Below are 20,796 nucleotides of genomic sequence, written 5' to 3'. Positions count from 1 at the left end.
GCGGGGGCCGGGCTTAGGGCCGCCGGGAGGCAGAGGGCGCCCTCCGAGGGGAGGAGAGGCGGCGGCGGCGGCGGCGGGAGGGGAGACGGCCGGGTGTCTGCTGCCAGCGGCCCCCCGCCTCCCCGGCCGCGCCGCGCAGCCTGCGGCCCGCGGACGCCATGGCCAGTGAGATCGAGGAACCGGGCAGCCGAGAGGCGCAGACCGTCTGCGAGGCCCTGGGGCGCTACGAGGACACGCTGCGGGGCGCCGTCCGGGAGATCCACGTGGACATCCAGGTGTTCAAGCAGGGGGTAGGCCGGCAGGTGGAGGAGGTGCTGCGCCTCGCCAGCCCCCTGGCGCACACGGTCTCTGAGCTGCAGCAGGAGAACCGGCGCCTGCGGGCGCAGCTGGAGCGTCTGTCTCGGCAGGTGGAGGCCCTCGGCCGATCGGCGGGGCTGCCGCAGGAGTGGGCGGACGAGGCGGCGGGGAGCCCCCCGGCCGCGGGGCCCGGCGCTCCGGGGCAGGGTTCGGCCGGCGGCAGGTTCTCCAGCCATGCCAAGCTAGCGGTCGCTGGCCGGAGCCAAGTAAGTGCTGGTGGCGGCCAGGGAGGCGGCGGGAGGGAGGGCCGAGAGAGTGCATGAGCGGATGCTTCACGGGTGTTGTCAGGCTCTGCGCTGGCGTGGGGGAGTGCTAAGGGACACGGGGCTCCTCTTTTGCAGTGCAGGGCCAGTGGCCTTTTGGGAGGTGCTCCGAGAAATGGTCTTGGCCCTCATACCACCTGGAGATGTTCCTCATTATGGCACTGCTTGGTCAGACTGGGGTCTTGGTTAGAGTGGTAGCAACCTGTCAGTTCAGTGTGATTAGAAGTAAGAAGAGAAGCTGAGGCAGACTCAGCTATCAATATACATGTGTACGTGAATATCTGTGTATCCTTTCTGGACTCGATTCAGGGGGATCTGTGTGCCAGCAATGCTGTTTGCCAGTTGGCAGGCTCACAAAGGAGAACAGCTCAGCATATAGCAGGCAGTAGCATGTTTTCCTAAGACAGTGACTTAGCATCCTGCAATGAGATGGTTTTGCTGCACAACCACTGTCCCGCACTGCTGCAGCTCGTCTCTGAGAGGCAGGCCTCACGCAAGCTGGCATGGTCTCCATGACCTAAACTAGCACAAACACACACATTCCTCTCAGTGATAAAACTTTCTGCAGCATAGTGGAGCCTTGTAACTCGGTGCATGGAAACCCCCTTTAGTGGGAAGCTCATCTGGCACCGAGATGTTTTGTGTAATACCTTTTCTATGTGTCCTGCTCTATGGAAAAAGTTGAGAGCTCCTGTACAATCCTTGACACCAGGAGGTGGCAGCCAGACAGAACACCGTGATTCAGTCACATAAAACTGTGTGCTACTAGAGACTTGGCTTTCACAGATGACAGCCTATTTTGTGTAATCTTGATTAAGCCATGTCTTAAGGGGTCTTTAAGACTGTTGGAGCATGAAAAGCTGGTCTGTGGTCTATCCAGGCTTTGGGGATGGAAAATAAAAGCTTGGAAATGAAGTTCACTCAAAGTTAAATTGGTGGGAATGAGCAGAGAGTCTGTATTGCATTCCAGCCCTTTTCATTCCTACTGACTGAGGAATGGGGGCATAGGGCAAGTGAAGAGGTAAAGCCACTGCTTGATGCGTTGTTCCAACATAGTCGTGGCAACTGCTGCCTTTACCCCACGTGACAAAGGTAAGCAGCACACACACAACCCTCAGATCCGTTCCTTTTTGTTCCGTGGAGCCATCCACGCTTGTTTGTATTGCAAGGACCAGAAGTGAGCTGAGCGACATGGAAGGGACAAGGGGGTGTGGTCCCTCACACCATCTCACCTGCCCCATCACCACTGCCTACATTGTGGTGTGTACTTCGTGCTCTGTGAAAAGTCTTGCATCACGGTTATGGCACTATCCACCTTTAGGTACCAGTCTGCATTAAAGCACAGAATGAGCTTTTGTTTGGATTGGAACCTTCCTGCTTTGCTTTGAGGGTTCAGGGAAGTACTGATAGTTCTTCAGTGCCCTCCCAACAATTTTCCCTGGAAGGTTGGACAACTTCCCGAGTTAGCATAGCTGACCGAGAAGGAATTTCAGTACTGAGAACCATGGGAGATGCAGCTAGAGCTACACACACCAAATGCATGCAATGAAAACATGATTTTGTGGGTAAGGTTCTGACGTGGCTGTGCTCAAATGACTAAAGAGCAAGCCTTGGTCACTGTGCCGGTCACCCAGATCTCTGCAATGAAGAAAGCATTCCCTCAGTTGCTTGCAATTTCTGATTATATGACCAAAGCACCTGAAACAGAGTACCATAAATGACACTGTTTTTCCGATAAATGAGTACCTGTGATAAAATTGGTGACGCTTCTAGCCTTAGTAAATACTTTTATAAGTATGAGATACGAGGAGCAAATAATACTGACCTGGAAATAGTAGCAAATCAGGATGTGTTCTTTTTCTCCTGAAAAGATTTATTGGTTGAGTTCCTTTTTACTGTGTGGTTGATGCACCGTTTATCCCAACAAAAGGCTGGGTTCTGTTGCCTTCAATGTTTCTAGCCAAATACTTGGGATAAGAGTTAAGACTACCTTTTGCAGATCGGATGCTGGAGATTCTGAGCATCTTCAGTGTCTGAACCATTATTTTCTAATATTGCCAGATTATTTTTTAAGGTAATTTGATTGAAAAAACTGAAGCCAGGGAGTTCCAAGCATAGTTCAGAAGTAAGGACACAAATCTCCTTTTAATTCTAATCTTCAGGCAATCTCTGCTGTGCTGTCCTTGAAATCTGGTATACAACAGTCTAAGTGCTGATTTAGGTGGAATTTTAAATGGCCGTTAGCCACTGTGATTTGGAGGTGAGTCTTTCTGGTATTTTGATGGCAAACTTTATTTGGCTCTCTAACCAGGCCAGAATCTGAGAGCTGTTTTCGCAAAGGTGGAAATGGGCTATGTTTGAAGAATTAATTTTAAAGTGGGATCCTGGAGCCATAGCTGCACTGCTGAGGATTTATCCCTTACTGCGCAGTCTGCCATCCTCTGCAGTCACTCACGTCTCTTTCCTACCTGCCTGTGATTGTTAGAAAGGAAGAGTTTTGTCTTGTTTTTGTTGATCAGATCTTACATTTTGGCAGGAGCTTTATCACTTCATGATCTTTCCATAGTGTTTGTTGTTGAGCATGATGCCTTTGTGAACAGGGAGAACTAAAAATACTGTAAGGGTGTTCTGTTTTTATGCTGTCAGAAGAGTTTCTGTACAATGTGGACAGACTGCTAGACAGACCGCTGCAGAGAACCTGCCTGCAGTGGTCAAAGCAGCAGAGAAACTAATAGCTGGCTATGACCACCTGGGAAGATCTAAACAAATAGTACCTATTGGTATCTCTCTGTGGTGACCTGATGGCACCCAACAGTTAGTCAGCCTGGGAGGAACTGCATCAGACATAATGACCTGGGGTATACAGGCAGGGAGATTAAGTGAGCCAGCAGTCACCTGGCGTTACATACTATGATTCTAAGCCATCTCAACTCCTATATTTGATAAAGGAAGTCCGGTAGTTTCATTTCCTTCTTACTATTCTCTTACACTTCCTGCAAGTGTCCTTTTGGAATGGTGGCATTCCAAGGTTGCCTTAATCCTTGTCTAGATTATTTTTGTTGGTGGTGTTTGTTTTGTTTTGTTTTAATTCACTGTGACATAGTCATGGGCACGTGCTGAAGCTGCCAAAGTAGAATTGTTCCCTGCTGTCCATTTTTATCCAGCCTTGCTTCAAAGAAGGTTCTGTGAAAAGTGCTTCTACTGTTTTTCTTCAGTGATTATTCCACGTGCAAAAGCTTTCCTAATATGCTCATGGCGTTCGAGGCTTTTTCTTCAAGCTGCAGGGTCAGTTACAGATAGAGAATACTTGTGTTACCTGACGGACAATGGCTTTCTAGTAGAATTAAGGGGTAAATGTGGTGCAGTTCTTGCTGGTGTCTAGCAGACTTGTTTGCATTTCCTCACACACTTCATCGTTCCCCACTTCCGATGTATCAATGATCTCTTTATATGCAAGGAACAGAGTGTTAAATCTTGCCTTGCGGAAGTCAGTGGTGGTTTTGCTGTTTACCAAAGTGAAGCCTCAATTTCATTTGGCATGTGTAACAAGAGAGGGAGGTACCTCTCACAGATAAACAGCATTTCTAGATCCAATTATTTTTATCATGGCCCTTTTGATAATTAGTGCTTTTATGAAAGACTTTGGATGACTGAGATCTCTCATTTGAGAGAGAGGAATCTCATTTGTCTGTCATTCTTCTACAATTTGACCTTGTTGCAGGCAAAAGCTTGAAGACATAACAGACATGCACCTTAGAGGCTCAGAGGGGAAATATTTATTTTCTTTCTAATCTCATGATCTGGTGTTTACTTTTTCTGAATGCGTGGAATTTGCACTACTGGATTACTGGCTGCTCATGGCTTGGATGGGTGTACTCTTCGCTGGGTAAAGAACTGGCTGGATGGCCGGACCCAAAGAGTGGTGGTGAATGGAGTTAACTCCAGTTGGTGGCCAGTCACCAGTGGTGTTCCCCAGGGCTCTGTGTTGGGGCCACTCCTGTTTAATATCTTTATCAATGATCTTGACGAGGGGATCGAGTGCACCCTCAGTCAGTTTGCAGACGACACCAAGCTGGGCGGGAGTGTTGATCTGCTTGAGGGGAGGAAAAGGCTCTACAGAGGGGTCTGGACAGGCTGGATCGATGGGCTGGGGCAAGTTGTATGAGGTTCAACAAGGCCAAGTGCAAGGTCCTGCACTCGGGCCACAGCAACCCCATGCAACGCTACAGGCTTGGGGAAGAGTGGCTGGAAAGCTGCCCAGCAGAGAAGGAGCTGGGGGTATTGGTCAATAGCTGCCTGAATATGAGCTGGCAGTGTGCCCAGGTGGCCAAGAAAGCCAATGGCATCCTGACTTGTATCAGAAATAGTGTGGCCGGCAGGACGAGGGCAGTGATCGTCCCCCTGCACTCGGCACTGGTGAGGCCGCACCTCAAATACTGTGTTCAGTTTTGGGCCCGTGTCGTGTTTTAATCCCAGTTGGCAACTAAGCCCCACCCAGCCGCTTGCTCACTCCCCCCCGGTGGGATGGGGGAGAGAATCAGAAGAGTAAAAGTATGAAAACTCATGGGTTGAGATAAAGACAGTTTATTAGGTAAAGCAAAAGCCGCGCACAAGCAAAGCAAAACAGGGAATTCATTCACTCCTTCCCATCACAGGCAGGTGTTCAGCCATCTCCAGGAAAGCAGGGCTCCATGATGCTTAACGGTGACTTGGGAAGACAAACGCCATGACTCTGAACGTCCTCCCATTCCTACTCCTTCCCCCAGCTTTATATGCTGAGCGTGATGCCATATGGTATGGAATAGCCCTTTGGTGAGTTGGGGTCAGCTATCCCGGCTGTGTCCCCTCCCAGCTTCTTGTGCACCCCCAGCCTACTCCCTGCCAGCTGGTGGGGTGGGGTGAGAAGCAGAAAAGGCCTTGACTCTTTGTAAGCACTGCTCAGCAATAACGAAAACATATCGATATTATTAGCACTGTTTTCAGCACAAATCCAAAACATAGCCTCATACTAGCTGCTGTGAAGAAAATTAAGTCTATCCCAGCCAAAACCAGGACAGCCCCTCGCTACAAGAAGGACATTGAGGTGCTGGAGCGTGTCCAAAGAAGGGCAACTAAGCTGGTCAAGGGTCTAGAGCATAAGTCTGATGAGGAGTGGCTAAGGGAACTGGGGTTGTTTAGCCTGGAGTAAAGGAGGCTGAGGAGAGACCTTACCGCTCTCTACAACTACCTGAAAGGAGGTTGTAAAGAGGTGGGTGTTGGCCTCTTCTCCCAAGTAACAAGCCATAGGACGAGAGGAAATGGCCTCAGGTTGCGCCAGGGGAGGTTTAGATTGGGTATTAGGAAAAATTTCTTCACTGAAAGGGTTATCAAGCATTGGAACAGGCTGCCCAGGGAAATGGTGGAGTCACCATCCCTGGAGGTATTTAAAAGACGTGTAGATGTGGTGCTTGGGGACATGGTTTAGTGGTGGACTTGGCAGTGCTAGATTAACAGTTGGACTTGATGATCTTAAAGGTCTTTTCCAACCTAAATGATTCTATGATTCACCTGTTTTATAGCAGCTTCCAGTTATGGATCTCCAAGGTCTAACTTCTTCGCAGTGAAGGAGGGATTCCAGGAGCTGTACAACTATGGAAAGTATCATCACCCTACATTACATGGAGACTTCCGAGCTACAGAGAGATTAGTTCTAAGAGCAAGCCTGAGTAAGAGATGCAAAACATTAGTGTTAACTTTCTTGTCTTCAACTTCACCAGTTCCTCATCATGTTGTTGTTACATGAGTTGTACAAATGAGTACTTCTCATTATTAAGCACAGATATAGGTACCTGTCCTCTGCTATTTACAATCTATGTAGCCAGCATTGACGGAGGAAGTATTGTTAGACACATGAGTTTGTCAGAAGCTTGGCATCTCCAAACAAAGTGTATTTTAAAGTATTTTAGCCTGACACTACTAAATGCAGGGTAGAATCAGATCTCAGATCCTCCTAGTGTATTATCAGCTCATCAGCCTTCCCTGCCCTCCAGCCTGGTATCAGTTTCTTCCCAGCACTGTTAGCCAAAATGTGGTAATCAGGTTTGCGTAAAATAAATTAATGCAGCACCTGTCACTGCATTAGGAAGCCAGTTCAGTGTGTAGGATGCTACATGATCTTTGCAATGACCATCTCATTTGACTGTTTTGCTCGCCCCCACCCCCCCCCATCTTATAAAGTAGATTCATGTTTACAGTCTGCACAGGCATTCGACACATTCAGGTCACAATGGCTGACATGAAATACAGTTCTAACTGTATGCCACGGGTACATTCTAGGGAGCTGCATTAGCTGTGCTTTACATTTCAGTTCTGGATATGGGCAATAAATGTTGACTAGGATCTCAATTACAGTAAATACAGCAATAAAAGTTCTGAACCCCTGATTCTGCGTGGTTCGTATAATTAATATTTGGTGTACTTTTCTCAAGTTAATCCTGGCAGCTAGTGATAACTGAATTTACTCATGCATAGTACCTTCTTCTTGACAAATATAAAAGTTTCAAAATAATTTTATTTTCACAAATTAAAAGATCTGGATACAAGGACACAGATCCAGTTTAGCAGCAGTAAGTCAGACTGTGTGTGCATATGGAAGCATTCTCTGTGAGGGTAGCAGATGGTATAAAAATGAAAAATATTTTTGATTATCAGGAGAGACAATTGTTATTTTAAATAAGTTGTTCTTCTGGTGATGCGTTGTGAAAAAAGTTTGCAGACTAGCTTTGCAAAAGAACTCATCACTCCTTTTCAGCCTAAGCTGAGGAACCATCTAAAGACTGCAGCTTTGTTGGATGTGAGCTCTCCTGAAAACCTGTCTGTAATGAAGCCTTTAAATGGGAGAGATACCACAAAAATCGGTGGAACCTAGATAGCTGATAGATAGCCTGCTGCTTTTGCTTGTAAGAAAGTTTTAGATGCTGGGAAAGAGTGAGAAGTTCTGAACGTTCCAACTTCCCCAATCTAGTTTATTTTCCTTTCTTTTTAAGTAAGAAAGATGGAGGAAAATTAAAATGAAGCAAAAGTTCTCCTTGTTCGGATTGATATACTGAACTTCATTACAGATTTGATTTGTAGAACTTGCAGCGTATCTTAAGGCAGGCTAACCTAGTTGTGGAATGGACATTCTAACTCCTAGCTGCCTTAGGACAGCTAGGACTTCTTAGGACAGCTAGGACATTCTTAGCAAGATCTCAGACCATAGTTACCAGGAGTTGACTGGGATTTGTACTTGAGGTAATGAAAGTTCTAGTATCTCAAATAATGGATATTAAAACAGTCTGTGCACTCTGCAGCATCTAACAAGATTAAATGCTTTTAAAAAATCTCCAAGGTGCGTTAACGCTGTTGTCTGGTGTTCTTAATTAAGTTCGGATGAGTGTAAACAGATGCATGGTAAACAGCAGACAAGTTCCAAGAAACTATTGTTGTTGATTTATCTTGAATTGATCATATGGTTTCCGTATTTTACATGAGATACATTTTTCCACCCTATAAATAAATTATTCTAATAATTTGTGATGAAGCTATGGAATAAATAAGTAAAATCAAACAACCAGTTTGCTCCGTATTTCCTGTGTATGAAAAGCAGAGACAAGTTATTATGTGTGTACAGCCTGTCTCTTTCCTTTTCTGTTATGTTCTGTTGTTTTTATACTTACCTGCAGTATAAAATCTTCTTCAGTATCTATCTTCAGTCTTTCTGTCTGTCTTTAAAAAACAAAACAAAACTTGTTTGGCTTGAGTTTGTAAGAATTTTGGATTATGTTTATAACGGCACATTACAGACTTTTCTTTATTTATTCATAAAATTTTTGGCCAATCTGGTAGTTAGATATCTGTCTAGAATCAATTAAAACTTTTTCATGGACTTTGTGTTGGGGAATTTCACTCTACTGCTTGTATATGCTGCTGCTTGGAAACTACGTTTTTTAATTGAAGTAATCGTGTATCTGTGAAGCGGTTTCTTCTTTCTTTAGTTCCTGCAGCCAAAAATCACATAGTTTTTTGCATGCCCACACGCACACATGAACCAACTGAAAAAAAAAAACCCACCAAAAAAAATTCTTGGCTGGTTTTTCTGGAATTAAATTGGCAAACATTATGGAAAAAATTGGTGCTTTTCCCAGAAAAAAACTATCCTTACAGAAGTTGCAGATTATAATGCAGCTGTAAAGTTCTAGGATCATACTTAGATTATGTAATGCTTTTGCAATATGTTATCAGAATGTAATTTTTTCTGCAGCAAACAGAAAAAAACTGCAGAACATTAAGCGTTTTATGCAATCTCAATCAGTCTTTCCACTGTTGTGCAGAGTCTTCTGTTTACCACCTTCACAGTGGATGGTGATGCCTTTATGTAACAAAAGTGGAAGACCCCTCCTAGGTGCATGGGATCTGTGAGGACAAGTATGTGAAGATTGATAGAAGTCTTGCATTGCCAGTGCTCAGTTTGCAGGTTTGGCTCTTGGGGTTAGATAGTTGCTCCCTTCTTGTATTGTGGTCACTAGCACAAGGAAGACCTTTTCTTGGCAGGTGTTTCTGGATATTCATCTAACTTTTGCTGCTGTTTGAAATTTAGCTGTTGTGTCTGTTTTCTGTTCTGACAGAGTGTAGACCTGGATGACCACCACAAACCTGAGTTTAGAAGAGTTTTTAGTTCTTCCATCATTGAAAATGGGCATCAGTCTTCATCAGGTAGGAACAGGGCATGAAATGAAGTAGCACTACTTGTAAAATACCTGATCCTGGCAGTCATAGAGCATCTCTCACATGTTGGAAGCATTAGAATCTGCTGTGGTTTCAGCATGGATATTGTACTGTGGCACTGATACCGTTTAACTTTATTTCCTGATTAGGAGTTTAACTTTTAAACTTTAACTTAAGTCTTAAGCATGCACTATAGTGTTTCATAAATTAGAGACTATTACTGTCACATTATCTTGGGGCACTAGTGATAATAAGGCCAGCTTTTCTGGGTGCCATTGTAGCCTTGCATCCCAAAACATTTTGCAATTTATCTCTCTGCTTCCATCATCCTTCAGTGGAGGAAGGACCTACTATCTCCATTTTAGAGAAAACAGGCACACAGCATTTCATAAAACCATGAAAAGAACAAGAATGCTGTCTCCCAACCCACAGCAGGAGATTGGGGGCGGGGGCTGCACAGAGGAAGAGGAGGAGATTACCAAATGCAGATGCTGGTGGATTAATGATCTGAAGAAGCTGTTCTTGCATTCATGTAGGACAGGTATGATTGCTGCAAGGATCACTTACACTAAGGTTGTTTCTGCAGCGACCTGGAAATAGTGTCATGTCCCCCAGGGAGAACTAGGTGGAGTAATTCTAATGACCTGTAAAATAAAGTTGTTGCATGGAAATTGGTTTGTAACTCTGTTATAAATCTGCAACTAAATTTACTTCCTCTCTCCTTTTCTTTTTATTCGCTAGGTCAGTCAAAAATCTCCCATGAACTGACCTCTTTTCACATGTCAGACTCTTCCCCTGAAGCCCATGCCCCAGCAGTCACCTTACAGATGCCCCACCTTCCCGTTACTGCAGTAACCAGGATATCAGAGAAGTTTTCAGGAGAGACCACCTGTTCAACAGGAACAACTAATGCGTCTGCTGGCCTGTTGGGACAGAGCAAGAGCAAAAATGCGATGGCAGTGAAAACTTCCAACCAGTCAGGTAAAAGAGACAAAAATAATTTGATGAAGCTGTGTCCCATTTCTTTACTTCAAGAAACTGGTGCTACGGGGATTGTCCTGTGTCCTACTGGTAATTATGAAACCTCGCTTCTGTGGCTACATATCCTGTGGTGGGACACTGATTTAGAATATTGTGGGTCTTAGGTGGAGCCTTAGGCTATAATGTCACATCTGAGAATTTTTGCTGCCTAATATAGTTGAGTTCATAGTGCAGCTTATCTTCTAGCACAGTTACTGAATAAGTATCTCTTCCATGTGGCTGGCTATTTTAATAAAATTTGCAGGAGTTTTTAGTGCTTTGAGACCTGAGGCCCCTTGAGAAGTTAGGCAGATATTTGGCTAATGGGTTCAACAGTCATTTGAAGGGAGGAATGATCGACAGGGGACTGACACATATACACAAGTCAGAGTGATTGCAGAATCTTATTTATATCCTAACTGAGTTAAAAAAAAAAAAAAAAAAAAATATCTTATTTCATTCATATAGAAGTCATTCATCTTTGAGCTGTATTTCATATACATTTAGTGATAGTGACACTTACAGATCAGACCATATATATGGGTCAGAAATTACAGAGAGGGACCAGATGGAATTGCCAGCAAGAGATAGGGATTATTTACAGATTATTCTTTCAACTTTTACCTTATTAAAGCTAAGAATGTAGCAAAGCCTTCCTTTGTCTTTTGTTCTGCTGTTTCAGTGAAGGCCTGGAATTCAAGTGCAGTGAGAACAATGGGTTCATCTGCCGCTGGAGGTGAGTATTCCTATCAGCGTGTCCTTATGCAACACAAATTGAGAGGGATTCCATGCTCCATGTCTGGGGGATTCAGATGTGAGCATGTAGTTCCAATTAGTAGGTACGTGGTAATATTAAAATTGCTAACAAGACTGCATGCGGATTCAGTTTCCCAGGTATCATGGAAACTAGTTCTGCTGTATCAGATTCTCAATCAGCTCAAAGCGAGGGGTACTTATCCTTATTTGCACAGTGGTGTACATGTGTACTCTTAGGCAATCTCTGCAGTGGAAACAATAGGTGCCAGAAAAGTGTGGCGGAACAGACAGTTTGAGCAGTGAACATTTCAGCTAATGAAGTGAAAACTGTGACTGAACGCAAGGTAATGGCAGTTAGAAAGTGGTGGGCCCACCCTATGGATGTTGAAGCAAATTCCTTTGAGCAGAATAGCACTAAGTAGTCTTCTTCATATATGAATGTGTCAAAGGACAAAATGCCTTAAGGATTTTCAGTTTCAGTCTAAATAGATAAGTTGAGCTCTATCCAAAAGTACTTCTGATTGATGTCACCAAGCTGTTACTGTCTACACAATGTACTGGCATTTCACAGTGGTCTCAAGTGTCAGTTTAGCAAAGATGTAGCTCATCCAGAATAGGGATCACGCTCTTCCTCAGCTTAAAACCTCTGAGATTTGCACAAATATCTGGCAATTGTTTCTGGTCCCAAATTTGTCACATCTGTATGCTGGCACTTACCAGGGTGTTTTATGTGAGAAGTCTAGCTGATCTGGATCCCTTCTATAAGCAGTGGGGAGTTCAGCATTTTCGGAGTGTGATTTGGTCAGTGATCAGGTTGGATTGCTTCCGAGATGCCAGTCTTTCTTGTTTGTGTATAGAAGGAGCCTTTAATAAATGAGTTGCTGGCTTATGCAACAAGTTTTGGCTTTAGTGTGTTAAAACTGGGCAAGCCACTCTGTTGTTCTGCATTTACAGAGTATAGGTGGAGTCCAGAGCTGGGCTCTAAGAGGCAAAGCACAAAAGGTAGAATCTCAGGGGTGGAGGGAGGAAGATGCAAAGTTGGTTTTAAGCTACCTTTGCAACTTTTGGAATCTGTTCTACTTCACAAACTAAAATCTTTGCTGGTGGAAATTAGGTAATTTAAATTATGCTCTCAATCATGGCAGACTTCCCAGGACTCCTTATGTCTGCCAGAATGACTGTTAGAAGCTGAGCTCTAGCACCATTTCCTCCTTTCACTGAAACGTCAGTGGCAGTGTGCCCTCCTCTGAGGTCTGCACAAGGGCCTGAAATGATCCAACCTTCCCAATACAGTTTTATCAAAGGCATCCTCTCACAGCCCTTTCTGATACGTTTACACCATCCTTGCTGCAGTGCAACAATTTTGCAGAGGGATTGAACCCCTGGGGAAAATCCCTTCCCAGCTTGTTAGCTCATACTGGAAGTTAGAGGCCTGCAGCTTTTCACCGTGGTGAGTAAACATCAATGCATGGCTATCAGGAAATGGTTTGAAAACGTATAAGGAAAGGAGATAAAAGAAGTTTCTGCCCTGATGCATCTTATTTCTCCCGCTTTTATACAGAGAATACCACTTCTGTCACTAAGTCTGTCTCAGCTGTGAGCTACGGGACGAGTAGTGGAACCAAAACTGGTGAAAGGTATGCATTTTTCTTGACGTTTTGTTAGGCCATTGTGGTCAGTATAATCTCAAGGGACAGGTGTTCTGCTGGCTTGGAGAACAGGTGAGTCCCACATGCTGTATTTTAAGCCCACTAAAGGTTGTGAGCTTTCCTGAGGGCTAAGTAGAACAGAGATGGGAAGGGATAAAAATCTTTCGTAGAGCAGTTTAAAGCAGACCTAATTGTGGATTTCAGCATTGTTACAGTGTTAGTCAGTAAAACTCTCAGTGCAGCAGTGGATTTTTGTAGGAGGAGCAAGTTGTCAGGCCCTTTGAAAACACTTTTAAAAATACTCAGCTGTGTTGAAATTTGTACCTTGGGGTTATTTTTGGAAACCAACACATGACTGCTGTCAAACATCCTTAGTTTGGCTAGCCTAGAGTTTAGTTTGTAGATAAATGCCTTGCTGAGGACTGAGGATTACTACACATTCTTGATTAACTCGGAGTCACAGTTGCTTAGTATAGGATTACATGGTATCACAATTACTATTGGCATATGTACTATTTGAGCAACCTGGTCTAGTGGAAGGTGTCCCTGACCATGGCAGGAGGGTTGGAACTAGGTGATCTTTAAGGTCCCTTCCAACCCAAACCATTCTATGATTCTATGATATCCAGGCATCCTCAGCATGCAAAATATCCATCAAGAAAAATGGGAGGGCAGCCAATTTAAATCTCTTAAATTGGGCTTGCATCTGCCTTGAAAATTATCCCAAAATTGGCATTACATTTCTTCCGAGTTAGTTCCAACATCAGCACTTCGATATTTGAGTCATGATACGCTGAGCACCCTAGAGAACTTGTTGTCAGATCTGACCTCCATCTGTACCAGGAATTAAATGTGTGACACTGATGTCATTGCTCTTTGCCTCAGTTTCCCCATCTCTGCCATGGGGAACATTTCCAAATGCAATGTGTGGCTTACTTCATTAATGCTGATGAAGTGGTTTATGGCTCAAATAAACACAAATTAGAATATAATCCGATATTTCTCAATCAAATTATCAGCTTGTGGTCAGTGAAGCAACACTGACGTGAGCTCAGGATTCTGAATTACTCTTCAAGTTCCATTTTTAAAATGTGATTTACCCTCCAGGAACCCCAAAGTTGGAAATTAAAGGGATTTAGTGCTCCTGTGTCACCACAACCTCTTCTCTCCTCGGTGTTTAATTGTTGTTCTACTCAGTGCTATAAAGCATTTGTGTCTTGTTCAGCTATGTCTCATTTGTAAAAGTACCTTACACTCTTCTATACTTAAGTGCTGTTTTCTGCCAATAAAACTTTGACTTTTACTTAAATTGCTTTTGACTCTTTCAGTTCCTCTTGAAACAGCTGTTTTGGGAGGTTTAGAGCAGGCAACAGTTGGACCATTATGCTGACTCCTGGCACTGCAGAGAGTTACTTTTTTGTTTAACCACATACTTTTCATGTTATGTTTCTCCAGTGCCACTGACAGTTACTGTGATGTGACCCCCAGCTCTCACTCCTCCCCTCCCATTGTACATCGCCAAGTTGAAAGGAGGCGAGAACTGGTGCGGTCTCAGACGCTCCCACGGACTACAGGAACACAGGCCAGGAAAGCGCTTTTCGAGAAATTTGAACATGATGGTGGAAAGTATGTCGCACCCCTTGTCTCCAGAATGGGTTTGTTAATGGGAAACTAATTTGTCAGTTATTACCAGCAGAGGACAGCTGGGTGGGAGGACTCTCTCAATGTAGGATTTTGAGCTAAGGGACAATATGAGGTCATGTATAGCTTCGCTGACTTCACAGACTGAGCCCTGGAAATTCACAGCTACAGATTCCTCTGGCTTTGGAGTTGTTCAGCTGAAGAAGCAGGTGCCTTTTATCAGGAAAGAGTGCGGTGAAAGCTGCCTTCTCTGTCATTATAAGAGACTAGGAATATAGTGACTTTCTGTTGCCATTGATTAAGGACCAAAAGCATGGACTGTTCTTTCTGCACCATGATGGGGGTATGCTTTAAATAGAAGGGGGCTTGGAATCCTGGCTTTAGTGAAATGAAAATGAGTTTTTCTTGCAGGACCAACAATTTGAAGTTTCAGCAACGTGTTTCTCACATATCACCTGGACAGGGGCTGACGTGGGCAAGGTTGCATAGATGTTGCTGACAAGTAGGTTTAAGTTTTTGTGGAATGTAATTTAATCTGGTCTCTGTTAATTTTCCAGAGGAAAAGGAGAATCCAGAGCTAAGCTGAAGAGGTCGCAGAGTTTTGGGGTTGCCAGCGCTAGCAGCATTAAACAAATTCTGTTAGACTGGTGTCGCTCAAAAACCATAGGATACAAGGTGAAGACATGCTAGCACTTTCAGCTCTCTCTTTTTTCAGGAGAATTTGCCAAAAAGCATACTCAAAAAGTGAATGTAAAACATGCTAGACAATGAGTTAACTTCCTCAAGGTCATAAAGTTTTGTGTGGGTAACGCAAACATGGTTTGCATGGGCAGCATTTCAAGACAGTCAGTGATTGCACGAGTGAGATTCTGTATGTCTGTCAAAGCAATGCATTAGTGTTTGTCTGAAAGCCTACATCTTTGTGCTTATGGATATAGACTTCAGTATACACGCACACATTTTTTGCTTAGTTGCAGGCTGTGATTTTTGCATTCTCATTATATATGGCAAGATCTGAATAACATTTTGCCAGTACGTGGAGACTATGGCCCTTTTGCTACACAGCAGACCAAAGTACTCTCTACTGGTATTAGACAAGTGAATTTGTAGTAAATGGTTGAGGTTGAATCACATGCTGTTAGTGAGCTAATTTCTATGAGGTAACATCAGTGTAGCTAAAAGAATTCAGCAGTTGAGATTTTAGTAATTTTACCTGGCCTTAAACTGCAATTGCCAAAGCAATTTCCAGGAGAAAGAGAAAATTTTTTTATACCTTTTTTTTGTGTAATATGTTTTTTGACATTATTGTAAAATGTGCATTATTATTGCTGAACTCTAAATTATAGTATACATAAGTAGAACTAGTGAAAATGACTGTTAGTTGCCTACCAGAAAAGCTGGGGCTTGAATTTTATATGATGGGAAAGCAGCATGAGACAAGAGCCCAAATATGTTTCTTTTCACTGTGGCAGTTGAAAGTAACAATAGGCATTTGTTCTAAGAATCAGGTTTTGCAGTAGGTGTAATTCTTCCTATGTTTCTACCTATCTGTGTGTAAACAGGCATTGAGTTGGGCCTTACTGAAAAGCTTGCTTTGCTTTTCAGTATATTGTTTTATTGGGTGCTCAGAATAGTTTTATTCACAGCCACAAAATGAACTGTTCTTCAGTTATAAATACTTCACAAGGATAAGCAGTGTCCTTAGTTTCCGCAGATACTGAGCTGGTGCATTGGACCTACTCCATAGCTTACTGATGTCGACAAGATTCTTCCCAGTATTTTCAGTGCGCTTTGGATCAGGGACCTTGACTGTGCGTCTGCTTTGCATCTGGGCATTTCAGGCAAAAGGCTTTCATTGCTGAGCGTGCCGGTTTTTCTCAGAATACAAATAATGTAACAAATATACAAAGAGGAGAAGAAAAATGTAAAGCCTGTGCTCTGTTGCTTTGGTTAGTGAGAGAGAAGGACAGAAAACTGCAGTGAGCAAAAGCAGCTGCTCTTCCCTGTTCCCCCGTGCTGCATTAACATGTGTTTTTTTCATCATGACAGCACATTGATCTCCAGAACTTCTCCTCAAGCTGGAATGATGGGATGGCATTCTGTGCTCTTGTGCATTCTTTCTTTCCAGAAGCTTTTGATTATAATAAGCTTGACCCAGCTAATCGCAAGCAGAACTTTGAGCTGGCCTTCACCATGGCTGAGTGAGTATCACATTAGATCTCTGGGAAGTGCTTCCAGTTCAAGTCTAATGTGGCTAGGCTGCAGTGAAGAGTTTAATCGTTCTTCTTGTAGGTCCTATATCACTAGCTTACATGTGTCAAGAAAAGATAATAAAGCTTTGCATGGAGAGTGCATAGAACAGGACACTGGGCAGTCTAAAATCAGAGGTGGTTTTATCAAGCACAGGATAATTCACTGGAATCCTATGTGCAGGTCTTTCACAGTCTTCACGCAGTACTTGAATTCTGCTTTCTCATATCTGATTCTCACCAGCCTTAGCACTGACACACTAAACTTGAGAAATCAGCCTCATGAGTTATGCTTGGACAGAAGAGGAAAAAACCCTACTTGTCTCTGTGTTTGTTTTTTTTAATTATTATTATTATTTTGTTCCTGAAGTAATGAATTATTCTTAATGAATTTGCCAATATCAATCATAAAAAAGACATTTGAGTTCATAGAGCACAAGGCATCCAATGTTTGCTGACAGTCCATAGGAACTGGACATACAACTTGTAGTTTCTTAGCCAGTCCCACCTGCTTGATACCTGATTTGAATTTGAGGCATGTTAATATATCCATCCAGCCTCTCCGGAAAAACCGTGACCCGTGAACGGCAGGGAGCAAGTAGATTAACTTTTGGAATTGGGTTTTGTGGGAGGGTTCATCTCTGTATGTTGCTTTGGTTGAACAAGAATGAAGGTTGAATTCAGTGTGAAGAGTTAGATCAAGGCTGAGAGCTTCTCAATATCTCAACCTGGTAACTGCCTTTTTGTAAAACGGACAGAGCTAATACCCTCAGTCACAGTGTCCTGATCCTTTTTGATGCAGTATACGAGGCAATTAAATAACTTGTTTGTTAAAATCATTATGAGTGTGAACTTTTCAGATAGAAACAGTAACTTTTTTGCCCAGTATCAACATGATTCTTACTGGCTGTTTTGTTCGACTTGTGTAACAGTAAGAACACTCCATGTGGTATGCAGCTGGGTTTGGTACACTCTTTCCGAATACTAACAGGATGTGGGAATAAATGGCTAAAAGTTTCCTGCAGCTTCTGATACATCTTCAAACACCGATACAACCACACTGAAGCTCTGGGGTTCTTTCGGAACACACTTTTTTTTTTTTTTTTTTTTTTAATTAAAGCAATAACTTACAGAACTGGATTTGCCATTTGCCATTCCAGAGAAAAGCTTTGAAAATTCCTAGCATGATGTTGGCTCTCCTTTTTACACCCCCTAGGCAAAGGAATTCATTTGGGAGTGACAAGGTTTTTATACACACACATATATATGTATATATAAAAGTTTTGTTGCTTGTCAGTGAATTGAAAGAGATTCTACAACACTTTTAGGTGGTTGATCTCTAAAGTAAAACTATCTACAACTCTCAAAGGAAAGTTGCCGTGTTTTTCTATCTCAGTTTATGTATAACAGTAAGCATAGGGGAGAACAGAAGACGGCATGCCCACAACAGTAAGAAACATTAGGTAAGAGGTATCTACAGAAGTGACTACTTCATAGCTGTGATTGCCTTTAAACTAACTGTTCTCTTCTAGTGTCAGAAAAGGCTCTTCTCTCAGTTATTGCTGTTCACCCCAGTACGAGCTCTGCTGATCAGATTGCTTCCTGACATTGTGATTTTTCATCCTAGGCCTCGAGATCTGTTCTTTTCTGCTGGTCCAGATCTCAGTCAGGCTTCTGCTCTCCAACCTGATCATCTGAAGTTGTTGTCCAAGTCACTTACACCTTGAACATATGGGGTGGTGGAGAACAAACAATCCATAACCACATGGGCCTTCATTGGCACATCTCATCTCTTCTTGTGTTTTCCCATTCTTTTGGAGCTTCCTATACAATAACCAGAAAAAGTAATGATTTGCAAACTCACATGACCCTCCTTACTGAGACTTGGGCAGAGGAACGTGAGATTGAGCTACCTGCTACAGATATCAGGGATGTGAATGGCAGTCAGTGGAAAAAACAGGGCTTTGGATCAGATCCCAATATAGAGGAAGAGAGGGAAGGAACAGGAATATTCCATGGTCACAAAAATAACAATCTCCAACCTGAGCCTGACTATTTCATTGTGAAATGAAATGTTGCTAATGAACCTCAGGATTTCTTAAATGCCTCAGTGATGCTTAAATCAGAGCAGCAAATGAATCTTGGAAGTAGTTACAGGCCTTAGATTTAACTCTTGATTTGCTCTATCTGTTTTATTATTACTACAGGAAAATGGCTCACTGCGATCGTCTGATAGAAGTGGATGACATGATGATGATGGGTCACAAGCCAGATCCCATGTGTGTCTTCACCTATGTCCAGTCTCTATACAATCATCTACGACGCTTTGAATAAAACCATCGACACCTCTCCAGCCAGAAGGGTCAAGTACAGTAGGCTAATGGGAAGAGTGACATTTTGCAAATGGAACGCAGTGTTATTTCTTGCTTTTTACTGTCCCTTTGCTTACATTCAACTGCACGGCTGGCTGACTGAAGTGTTGCTGAGCAGCGCCCCGAAGTGTTGATCACATCAGCATGTCAGTGATACAGAAATGTGTTTGAAAAAGACAAAAAAAACATAGGGAAAGGCAAATGCTGCCATTTTGGTGCTCGTAGTAGGTTGGATTTTTAATATTCTTGTGTTTAAACATCACAGGAAGCTAATTTGCTGCTCCTCTCTCTGTTAGGCTGGGGACACAGTTTTATGCAGTGACAGGTAACTGCTACAAAGGTGTTCCCTCTTAAAATGCAGGTAAAACTCCTGAAGATAGCTCCTTCAATTTCACTTCTCTGTTGAGCATAGCACAAAAGAAATAGCAGATGGACAAGGAAAATTCCATTAAGCAAGTAATAATCTAGAGTACTCAACCACTGGGGCAATATTGCCTCTCCTCCAACCCTACACCACCCCCCCCCACCCCCCCCCGCATACATGTGCGCACACACACACATCAAACAGGCATTGTTCCGTTCTCTTAAAGCAGAAAGAGAACATCGCCTCTTATCTGTCGCCCCAGTCAGCAGGTAACTACCATGTTACACAACAGCATTTGTCTGTAATGGTAAAATCTAAAGTGATCTGCTTAGAGGCTTGCTAAAGCCTCTACTGGCAGCCCTGGCTTAATTTCTTGATCATGAAGAATAGCAACAGCTGGGGTTGTTGTGTGTATGAGATTGTGTGTTTGCATGATTTAGGATTACAGGAAAGGAGAGAGCTAGCAAGGGACAAAATCCTCCAAACAGTTGTAATAGAAGCAAGACTGTAGTGTGCTTTGACCTGGACTCTGGGGGAGACCAACTCTCCAGCGTGGACAGGAACGAAGTCTTTACGACTTGCTGAGTCCTCATGCTGACACTGAGGTGGACAGGCAATATGCCTAAAAAGTATGAATCCCCATGAAAGATGTGGGAGTTTTGAAATGCCTTGGACTAGTTTCTGTTTTCAGATAAATTAGTGTTAAAATCATAATACAGTGGGATTATTCCAGATTTACTGGACAAAAAGGTCATGTGTCGCCCTTTCTGGTTTTCTCTTCGATAAATCAACAGAGCTTTGTTTTCACAGTGAATGTTAAAACCCGAACCACTAAAAAAAGCATACTTTAACAAAAAGAAGCCTTTTAAAATTATTTCTTCCCTAAGAACAGGGTCATAGAAAGTGAAAACTGAAAGCCATGAGCCCTCTGCTCATGCTAGAAAATGTTTTTTAACCTGCATTTGTGCTTTTTGTAGATATTTATAAAGATTACTTTGGTTCTGTATTGATGACCATTTATAATAAAATATGTCAAACGCTCTTCAGATTTACTGCTTCTCTTTAGAATGAAGTGACAGATTACAAAGTAAAATCAGTGAAAAGAACCCAGAGCTTTTGCTTAGAAGATTTTTGTTCTAGTCATGATGCTGTGTGCTGTGAATTTCAGTTTAAAAAAGTACAGAAGTTCAGTGGCATTTGGAATAGGATTTTAGTTCAGCCTCCCTTTCTAGTGAAGTTTACTTGAGAAACCATGAATGAAGCAGAAAAAAAACCCCAACCGAACATCAAAAGTGTACAAAGGTAAAGAACAAGTTAACTGCTGAAGGTCTGGATCATCAAATTCTGTTTGAAGTGTAGCTAGGCTGTTGCTATGACACT

General features: G+C 42.9%; 1 protein-coding gene across 2 annotated transcripts; it reads left to right on the top strand.

The window, feature by feature from the left end:
• Positions 1 to 29: 29 nt before the first annotated feature.
• Positions 30 to 20,448, top strand: SMTNL2 (smoothelin like 2). 2 transcript variants are annotated; one of them, XM_072881901.1, is made up of 9 exons: positions 30 to 563; positions 9,266 to 9,353; positions 10,218 to 10,346; positions 11,068 to 11,121; positions 12,703 to 12,778; positions 14,246 to 14,416; positions 14,989 to 15,106; positions 16,481 to 16,632; positions 18,888 to 20,448. In XM_072881901.1, the coding sequence occupies exons 1-9, from the start codon at positions 159 to 161 to the stop codon at positions 19,012 to 19,014; spliced, it is 1,320 nt and encodes a 439-aa protein (XP_072738002.1). In that variant the 5' UTR covers positions 30 to 158; the 3' UTR covers positions 19,015 to 20,448. The 2 variants fall into 2 exon arrangements, with proteins under 2 accessions (XP_072738002.1, XP_072738001.1); XM_072881900.1 differs by having other exon boundaries at positions 10,107 to 10,346.
• Positions 20,449 to 20,796: the final 348 nt, after the last annotated feature.

Source organism: Ciconia boyciana, chromosome 17 (assembly GCF_034638445.1).
Source record: "Ciconia boyciana chromosome 17, ASM3463844v1, whole genome shotgun sequence".
In the NCBI taxonomy this organism is placed as follows: domain Eukaryota; kingdom Metazoa; phylum Chordata; class Aves; order Ciconiiformes; family Ciconiidae; genus Ciconia; species Ciconia boyciana.
This window is presented reverse-complemented; position numbering and strand designations above follow the sequence as displayed.

Excerpts from the sequence above, each read along its gene's own strand:
- SMTNL2 (XM_072881900.1), top strand. The coding sequence starts at position 159 with ATGGCCAGTGAGATCGAGGAACCGGGCAGCCGAGAGGCGCAGACCGTC. Across the intron at positions 10,347-11,067 it reads GAAAACTTCCAACCAGTCAG|TGAAGGCCTGGAATTCAAGT; the intron begins GTAAAAGAGACA and ends CTGCTGTTTCAG. Across the intron at positions 14,417-14,988 it reads TTTGAACATGATGGTGGAAA|AGGAAAAGGAGAATCCAGAG; the intron begins GTATGTCGCACC and ends TTAATTTTCCAG.